Genomic DNA, 10,219 nt, shown 5'->3' on the forward strand with positions numbered 1-10,219 from the left:
TCAAATACAATTATCCTTGGATCATGACGGGATGACCAGGCACGTACCGTATTTTTTTTACCGAAGCTGATTTCAAAACCCAAACAGTATATTGTAGTACATAAACACATGTACGGAGAAAATAAGGATCGAAAACCTAATAAATGATGATAAATCATTTGTGCATGCAAAAAAAAACATAAATTAAAAAAGTACAAACAAAATATATACTGATACACCTTCAATGGATGGTGGGAAACCTTGCATACTAAGTCTTGCATAACCCTCCCAAGCTGTTAACCATTAGCTCACTTCCTTCCATTATCAAACATGAATTAAACGAATGACTAGCATAAACGTGGTACATTTTTTCTCAATCCTGGTACATTTTTTTCTAAAAGTAATTATTAATCTTATAAGCAAGCATTATATCCTCACCAACATATTTACATTCATCACCGATTGTAAAAAACAGAATTTTTTTAGTAACTAAGAAATGAAACTAAAAACCATTGAGCAATTAAAACCTAAAATAGGCAAAATTAACAAAAAGTTGAAATCTAGAATCAGAAAGCACAGTAATCGTCACTTTAATCGACTAAATCGTATTGTTTGAATAAACAACCTCCTTCTTCTAACATTTAATATTGAATTCCAGATGAATAGGAAGACCAAAAAGTTCAGAAAAAACCCAAAATTGATGAATCTATACCTTTTTCGCCCGATTCATTATCGAACCTTCTTCTTCTTCTTCACTATCACTTGCTTCTCCTCTTCTACTCCATCACTGAGATTCATTCGAGAGAAAGGAATAAAAATCTCCGCCAAAGCTTAGATCCAGAAATTAATAGAAAAGAGGAGTTTTGGGTGTTTTGGAAATTTATAAAATACACCTTAAGTGGCTCGCACGTTCTCTGGACCTGGGGATAAATTTCTTCGTCCAAAAACATGTTTTTGGACGAGCGAGTAAAACTAATCGGTGGGTGGACTACATAGTAAACGGTTTCTCTAGGATGGATTAACCAGTATTTTCTAGATGTAGGAATTACCAATAGGTACTATTATGGTAGTCTTAGTTAATGGCAGGTCCACCCATTAAAGCCCAGTAATCAGAGGTCCATAATAAAAGGAAAAAGAGAAAATTGGACCAAAATTTTTATCTCCTGGTCCGGTACACGTGCGGGACCGGTAATGCGTAATTTCCAAATTTCCAAATTAACCTTCCACCTCTAGATATTTAATCTCCTGGTTCTTATCGTCACCTTTTTTTGGTTTTGCTCCAAAGAAGCTTTCACGATGGAGATCTTTTTGATTTCGTTAATTGAGTCGCCAATTCGATCCCAAAGCTATCGTTTTGTATATTATAGAAGAACTCCTCCGATGAAGATTTTTGCAAGATATATAGGTTGATTTTCTTACTGTTGATGTTAGTCTAGTGTTTTTTTTTATAATCAATTTTCATCTAGTAATTTTTATTTTAGGGCTTCTAATATTAATCGTTTATGGATGTTTGATTATGTTTTGATCTCTTTGTTTGATTGTTTATTTTATTTTATTAAAAAATAGTTCAGATCTATATGGATAATCATGTTTTTTGTCAATTTCTTCACTAGATCTGATCATATCAGTTTCATTTTGTTGGTTTTAGATGTGTTTCGGTTTATTTTTGTGTATGAACCAACAGTACGTATCTGCAGTACTGACAGAAACCTAGTTTTGAAGACCTTTTTTTATTTGATTCAGAAGTACATATATGGAATATTGAAATAGAAGTGTTTCAATACTGTTTTTTCACGGATTCGTTAATTATTTTTGACATGCAGCTGATTGTTGTGTATGAACCAACAGTACGTATATCCCGTACTGACAGAAACCTAGTCTACTTTTAAGAAGAAGAAGAACAAGATGGTGCATCGTTATGATTTACGAGGAGAATATTTGTTTTTTGTTTCCAGGTATGCTTTCTAATCATCTTGTTTGATTATTTTGTTCGGTTTTTCTTCTTTTGATTTGTTTTTTTGATTGTATTCTGATAATCAAATCGATCTGATTGACGCTTTTATGGTTTTAGGTTTGTTACAGTTGTTTTTCGTGTATGAATTGACAGTACATATATGGCGTATTGATACAAAACTCTTCTAATTTTGTTTTATTTGAAGTTTTTCCAATTTTTTTGGTTCGATCCATGAGTATGTATGTATAATACTGATAGGAAGTGCTATTTGCTGTGTTTTTGCTCCTTTTTTAGTCTTACCCTTAAGTACTTATGTGAAATACTGTAATATGTCTTTCGATTCTCTTATTTTTCATAGATTTGTCACCTGTTGTTGTCATACTGTTGATTTGTAGTTCATGAATCTTCAGTACATATATCGCATACTGATAGGAAGTGCTCCTTGTTATGTTTGATTCAGTACGTATATGAAATACTGAAATAGATGCTCTTTGTTACGTTTGATTCAGTAATGGAATTGTATATGGAGATGATCTGGAGCTGCAGTTCAGAACTTATTGCAAGAAATGACAGATTTTGAATGATAGGAACAGGAGTTGTTGTTGGTTCAGATTTGCAAGCTTGTGAAATTGGTGGTGGTCTTGATGAAGTTACAAATTGGTTGTGATGTGTGTTTGAAAGAAGGTGTGCTGCAAATGGATTTGGAGGAACATAGAAGGTTGGGTTGCTGATGTAAACTGAAGATACATATGAGATAGAGGAGGAATTGTAGGTGGTGATTACTGTGAACAAAATCAGTGGATGAGATGTTCGTCTCAATGGGTTTTCCCTTCACTTATAAAAGCCAGATGAACGAATCAAAAATCCATCCATTCAGTTTTTACATACCCAATACAAAAACAATCACTCCATTGAAGAAGAAGAAAACAAAATGTTGCTGTCGATGAATGTGTTTGATCATCAAACAACACGACCCAAGTTGTTGCATTTCCCTTCTTCTTTACATGGAAGAAGAATTCAACACAAACCACCTGTTCTTGTTTCTTTTCCTGCAAAAACGTAAGTACTCCATCATCTCCATTTATTCTTAATCTCTCAAGGTTCTTCTTTTTTCATGAATTCTTAGTTGGGTTTTGTTAATTTGATACCTACAGGGAATTCAATCCCAAGTTCTTGCATCCTTCTAGAAAATCTGTTCTTGTTTCTTGTCCTGCAACAATGTGAGTACTGCTACTTCTATTCTTAATCTCTGGGTTTTTCTTTTTTCATGAATTCTTAGTTGGGTTTTGTTCATTTAATACAGGGAATTCAATCCCAAGTTCTTGCATTCTGCTAGTAAATTTTTTCTTGTTTCTCCTGCAACAAAGTGACTTCATTATCTTCATTATATTCAGAATTCATTCTTTGGGTTCTTGATGAATCTTGGATGTAGATTGTCCTGTGTTCTTAGTTGTTTAATTGTTTATATGATATAGGAAATTTCGTCCGGTACTGTTTGCATCGCCTAGAGACAACGAAGAATTTTCATCTGGCAGTGAAGAAGAAGAAGAACCGATAATTCAAGAACATGGTGGTGCATTTATTTTGTCAGATAGTGGAGAGTATGCGGTTAAAGAAGCCGAACTTGATGAAGAGTTTTGGGTAATTTTTTAAGTAATTTTGAAATTCTAATTCTAATTTTTTTTTCCGAATTAGATTCTGAAGGTGGGTTTAATTTGGGTTGTCTTTTGAGTAGGCATCAGCATCGTTGAAAACAGAAGGACTTTACAAATATCGATCGCAGATCCGGTTTGTATTACGTATCTGATAACTGAATTTCATTTCATCCAAACAGGAACTTCTAGATCTTGAGTTCATAAGTTATCGATTTTAGGAGTATTCTCGAGATTATAATCTTGATACTTTGTATGGTTAACAGATCTTTTAGTAGCTACGAAAAGGAGAAATACGCCAAAGTGGTAAAACTAAACTTACACTACTGACTGAAAATTAGTAATGCATCACATGAGAACTGTGCTGCTTATTGGCTTACTGTCTTGTCTATGCAGGAGTATAGTGTGATAATAAAGCGATATATGATACGTTATATAGAACCGTTCATGTGCATTATTGCTGTAAGAAAGGAAGGCGAGAATCTGCTTCAAAATGTTATTGGAACACTGGATCTTCGTGTCAACTATCTGTTAGAGGTGCATTATACTTGAACAATTTTCTAATATAAGTTTGCAATTTGATGTTGAGAATCACCTAAGATTTGGATCCCTTGGTTTTCCAGGAACTTGTGAAGCGGCCAAAACTGTATAGCACCTTCAAAGAAAGAGGATCAGAGAAATGTGGCATAATAACGAACGTAACTGTTGCTGAGAGTGCACGTCAACAAGGTGTTGGAAGCAGCATGCTGAAGTTTGCAATTGAAGCTGCAAAAGAAGAAGGTAAGACTATCCCTCCGTCCCTTGGCTTATTTATGTTCTCTTGCAGTCATCCAAATTCCATGCTTAAGGAAAACTAATGCAAGTATGCGACCAATAATCTTGGATTTGGTGTGTCAGGAGGTGTAAAGTAGGTATTCTTACAAGTCCATAGGGATAACGAACCAGCATTGGCACTATACAGAAAAATGGGATTTGAGGTAATAATACTTTTATTTACTGATCTGCTTTTCATTCAGTTTCTGATATTTTTAACAATCAGGTCCTGACATGAAAATTTCTCCTTTCAGATACTTGCAGAGGCGACTCCTCGTCTGGAAGAACAGAACCTATACTTGTGCAGCATAAATCTATAGTCAAATTTTACTCATTCTTTAGAACTAACAAAGATTTTGTCTGAAATGTAAAGTTCTGCGATAGTATTCAATGAGATCCAGCATAAGAAAAACAGTACGTACGTACAGTGCCATTCATTGTAAAGTTCGAATAAACAAGTGCGACTAAGATTCAAATAAAGGAAAGCTTTTGAGATTGTTTTAGTTGTTACTCAACATTGATTCTACATTCTACGCATCTTTATCTGTTGTGACCTGTTTGAGTTATACATGTCAGAGTTTGCAGCTCTCTTCGTTTGTGCTTGACTTCTTGTACTGCATGTGTTGTTTAAACAGGAAAGAAGAACAAGTCTGCGTTGCAGCTGAATTGAAATGACAATGGTGTTGATGTAGCTGTTGCAGTTGTGGTTTAAGCTAAAAAGATTGTGATGCAGCAAGATAGAAGATTACTGAGAAGATGGAGCTGAAGGCAGTGGTGAATGGTTGACTGCAGAGGTGCTGGTGCTGCAATAAAGTAAAGTGAATTGAGGAGTACTCAGATTTCTAAGTAGTGTAGCAGATATGTACTCATATTTGTAAGCAGTGTGGCAGATATGTACTCAAATTTGTAAACAGTGTAGCAGATATGTACTTAAATCTATGGTCCTTTATATGTTTTAATTGAATTTGGACCTCCAGATAAATAAAATCCCGATTTGGTAGAAGTAATTTCACACGTACTTAAACAGTGGGGTATATTAGTCATTTCCATGTTTTCAAATAACTTTGGACCTTAGAATAAGAGTAAAATCTAGTTGGACCGTGCTATAAATAACCTTATGGGCTTAGAACCAAACAAGAAATTTTCCCTGACTAATATCACAGGCTTGTACCTTGGATGTATATGGGTAATCCTTTTCTGCACACACACCATGAAATTTCATAAACCAATAAGCAAAATGTGGATTTGCTCCTTTACAACCATCCAACACGGCACAATCAACTAACTGTTGTGCAGATAATCTTATCAGTCGGCCCGTGTATATGAAATATAAACTTTCAACTGCGGATATACAGGAAGTAGCCCAACAACAACCACATAGTCCCTGATTCATGATTGGTGATACTGCCCCTTCTGCGAACCAATCAATTTGACGAGGGAGAAAGGAATCTGAAAATATCTCTTTATCCTTTTTAATATGTAGATCCTCTTCTCTAATTATCATATCCGTTTTTCTATCAGAAATACTTAGAGAAGATGTGACTGTTATCCGTTGTAATTTACCAAATAGTCTAATCTTGCTATAAACAGTAGAAATACCACTAGCATCAACAGAAAAAACAATTTCAATCTGAGGCAGTCCTCTAGGTGCAGGGGGCATACTCATTAGCTTATGTTCTTCTACTAAATTATCTTCGGTACATAATTCAGAATTACTCTCAAACACCCTTACACAAACTTGAAACTGACTATCTTTTATTGTTGAAAATAACTGCACATAGAAACCAATAACCGTACTCAGAATTGTATTGCAAAGAATAAAAGGTATACAACAAACACCATTGACGGATAAAGATACAGTACATGGAATAAATGGGTGGAGTATCATGTCTTCTGGATTTGTGGTGCATTAGATGCTACAGCCAAATATGATCAGTGGGACTTATTTATCATCAGATTTGTCAATATAGAGGTTCTTGGATAATGGTAAGCGATATAAATGTCATATTAGATACTAGAGAAAAAAAAAGGGGGCAATGAGCAGAATGTAGTGCTGTTTCATTCATACAAGGGTCATTCAAAACTTATGATTGGTGAATCTGAATTTTATAGGAATCCTATTCACTTGGACAAACAGAAGAGAGTGAAATGAGAACAGACAAAGATAAGTAAGCAGATGAAAAGAGAAAAAAAGTGAACTATGCACTAACCTGTGATCTCGTGGTTGGAATTAGTATATTCCTGTTGATAATCTGGTAAAGATACCACCGAGAGTCTCAATATCATAAGAAAAATGAGTGACATCGGATAATACAAGAGTTTTAACGTCTCCACGTTCGATACCACCCTGGACTGCAGCACCTGTAACAACGGCTTCACCACGATTCACCATTTTACTTAGGCTCTTCCCAAAGATATCGGACACTAGCTGCTGGATTATCGGTAGTCTTGTCATTCCTCCAACTAGAATAACTTCATCAATGTCTTCCACTAAGACACCAGCATCCTTCAAACAGCTCATGCACAGGTGCTTAATTCTTTCAATTAAATGGTCGACAAGTGACTCCATCATTGACCTAGTTATGGTGATGTTCAAGTGCTTAGCTCCTGCAGCATCAGCTGTGATGAGAGGCAAGTTGATCTCAGTCTGGGAGGTAGATGACAGTTCAATCTTAGCTTTCTCAGCTGCCTCTCTGAGCCTCTGGAGAGCCAATCCATCCTTTGACAAATCGATTGATTCAATTCTCTTAAACTCGCTCACCAAGTACTCCAACAGGGTGTTATCAAAATCATCGCCACCCAAGAGTGTATCACCACTAGTAGCTTTCACCTGTGTGTAACAAAGCCAGTTAATAATAACAAGGAAATATATAGGACAGCTAGTTAATAATATTCAAGGAAATAAGCATAAGAGTTGCAACAAAAAAAAATGTCACATATTTACCTCAACAAAACCGTTGAAGAACTCAAGGATAGAAACCTTGAAGGTTCCACCACCAAGATCAAAAACTGCTATGAGTCCCTCATTATTAAGCCCATAAGAAAGAGCAGCTGCAGATGGATCATTAATGAGTCTTTCAACCTTTATCCCAGCACATTTGCTGCATCCATTGTGGCTAGTCTCTGCGCATTATTAAAGGACGCTGGAACACTGATTACAGCTCTGAATACAAACTGTCCAAGATAGAGCTCTGCCATTTCCCTCATCTTTATGAGTACGTAAGCATTAATTTGGCTGGGTGAATATGTGTTTCCATTAGCCTCAACCGAACGCTTCACCATTTGGAGCCTTAACAATCTTGTAAGGAACCATCTTCATCATTTTCTGTATGTGGGAGTCATCAAAGCGTCTGCCAATTATACGCTTTGCAGAAAAGATGGTGTTGGATGGGTCAGTCACAGCCTGAAGCTTGGCTGGGACACCCACAAGCAACTTTCCTGTCTCGTTGAAGGCAATAACAGAAGGTGTGCTTCGTTCTCCCTCAGAATTTAAAATCACCTTCGGGATCTGTCGAAACACCAATAACCATCGGTCCAATACATAATTTGCATCCCAAGGAGATAAAGAATAAAACACAGGAACAAACCAACTTGCTAAAGATCTAAACTTACATATCCTTCTATGACTGACACGGACGAGTTTGTTGTTCCGAGATCAATACCAATCACATAATTATCAGGAAGCACTGAGCAAAGTATTTTTGTGCTCCGGCAGGACAACCTTGTGAAGATACCAAGAGATAGAGGAACGTCATCCAGCAATAGAAGCTCTTTAACATCTCTGCGTAGGATACTGCCCTGGATTGCAGCACCCATTGCAACCGCCTCATCGGAATTCACTCTTTTACTTGGGCTCTTGCCAAAGATCTCAGATGCTACTCGCTGAATTAGAGGTACTCTAGTCATTCCTCCAACTAGAATAACCTCATCGATGTCTTCCACTGACGCGCCAGCATCCTTCAAACAGCCCATGCACAGGTTCTTGGATCTTTCAATCAAATGATTCACAAGTGACTCCAAGTTGATCACAGTCTGGGAGGTAGAAGACAGTTCAATCTTAGCTTTCTCAGCTGCCTCTCTAAACCTCTGAAGAGCCAATTCATCCTTTGACAAACCGATTGATTCAATATTCTTGAACTCACTCAGCAAGTACTCCAACAGGGTGTTTTCAAACTCATTGCCATCCAAGAATGTAACACTGTTGGTAGCTTTTACCTGAGTAACAAAGCCAGTTAGTTAATAAGATCTAAGGAAATAAGCATAAGTCATATAGCAGAAACACAATTAGTTAATAATAGTAAAGGAAACAAGCATAAGTCATATTGCAGAAACACAAGTCACATGTTTACCTCAAAAACACCGTTGGAAATCTCAAGGATAGAAACATCAAAGTTTCCACCAGCAAGATCAAAAACTGCTATGAGTCCCTCCTTATTATTAAGCCCACAAGAAAGAGCAGCTGCAGTTGGCTCACTGATGATTCTGAGGACATGTAAACCAGCAATTCGCCCAGCATCCTTCGTAGCTTGTCTTTGCGCATAATTGAAGTAAGCAGGGACCGTAATGACAGCTTTGGAGACGCTCTTTTCAAGATAGGACTCAGCGGTCTCCTTCATCTTAGTGAGTATATAAGCATTAATTTGACTGGGTGAGTAAGTATTCCCATTTGCCTCAATCCACGCGTCACCATTTGGAGCCTTAACAACCTTGTATGGAACCAATTTCATCTCTTTCTGTGTCTGGGGGTCAGCGTAAAGTCTACCAATAATACGCATCGTACCGAAGATGGTGTTGGTTAAGTTAGTCCTCGCCTGATGTTTGGCTAGGACACCCACAAACAGTTCTCCCTTCTGGTTGAAGGTAACAACAGAAGGTGTGGTCCGCTCACCCTCAGAGTTTTCAATCACTTTAGGGCTCTGGAAAAACACCAGTATTCGTTAGTCAAATACACAATATACATCTCAAGGAGATAAAGTATAAACACACAGGAGCAAACCAACTTGCAAAAGAACTAAACTTACATCCCCTTCCATTACTGCCACACACGAGTTACTGACTCCAAGATGAATTCCAATCACATCATCAGCGAAAGGTTTCGAGCTGCCCAGAAAAATATTATTTAGTACTAGCAAAAGCAGTTGACAAAGTAAACCACTTCATCACATAAAACTACAATTCTATTACGGAGTATTATTGATAATCTTTCACACACATACCTGAATAACCTATTAGCCACACTCCCCAAACTCCCTGGTTTCTGACTCAAATGTGAAGCACTCCATGCTGTTGCACCAGATGCGGGCAGCTGTATAGTAAAAGAGAATTACTTTCCACATAATTACCATGACAAATAAGGTAACAGAAATACCAGAAAATCGAAAGAAAAAAAAAAAAAACTAAAATCACACGGATTGATTTAGTTTTCTTATTCACATGAATAAAACATCATCAATCTCTGGCACAAATATATTCGTGAATCTATTGATGATTTTGACAATCTAAGTCATGCCTTCACTACAATTGCATCTGACAAATATCACTTAGGCAAACTCTATCCCATATGATCTTCGCCAACCAAAATAAATAACTACAACATTCAAGAGTACCCCCAAAGACCGTAAGTCAAACAGAACAACCCAAAAATAAACAATATCTCCATTTCGTACAGCTCTACCAAACCGCTGGATCAGAAAAAAACAAAAAAAAAGATGACGATAATCATTTAAGAAATTCATGATTTATTCTGCACCTAAGGAAAAATGTAACAAACAATCCCTAACCAGACAAAAATTAAAAAAAAATGATGGAATGAATCAGGGAG

At 36.6% G+C, this 10,219-nt stretch overlaps 2 protein-coding genes and 1 pseudogene across 2 annotated transcripts; 1 reads left to right on the forward strand and 2 right to left on the reverse strand.

Annotated features, from left to right (window-relative positions):
• Nucleotides 1–2,876: 2,876 nt before the first annotated feature.
• LOC113312055 lies at nucleotides 2,877–4,496 on the forward strand. Its single transcript, XM_026560823.1, has 8 exons — nucleotides 2,877–2,992; nucleotides 3,088–3,153; nucleotides 3,409–3,574; nucleotides 3,669–3,721; nucleotides 3,852–3,891; nucleotides 3,982–4,122; nucleotides 4,209–4,365; nucleotides 4,483–4,496. Exons 1-8 carry the CDS (start codon nucleotides 2,877–2,879, stop codon nucleotides 4,494–4,496), a joined length of 753 nt encoding a protein of 250 aa, XP_026416608.1.
• A 1,025-nt stretch (nucleotides 4,497–5,521) lies between these two features.
• LOC113312056 (heat shock 70 kDa protein 10, mitochondrial-like) lies at nucleotides 5,522–6,286 on the reverse strand. Its single transcript, XM_026560825.1, has one exon. It carries the CDS (start codon nucleotides 6,284–6,286, stop codon nucleotides 5,522–5,524), a length of 765 nt encoding a protein of 254 aa, XP_026416610.1.
• A 149-nt stretch (nucleotides 6,287–6,435) lies between these two features.
• LOC113308763 lies at nucleotides 6,436–9,688 on the reverse strand (annotated as a pseudogene).
• Between the last annotated feature and the right edge of the window lie 531 nt (nucleotides 9,689–10,219).

Source organism: Papaver somniferum, chromosome 9 (genome assembly GCF_003573695.1).
Source record: "Papaver somniferum cultivar HN1 chromosome 9, ASM357369v1, whole genome shotgun sequence".
In the NCBI taxonomy this organism is placed as follows: domain Eukaryota; kingdom Viridiplantae; phylum Streptophyta; class Magnoliopsida; order Ranunculales; family Papaveraceae; genus Papaver; species Papaver somniferum.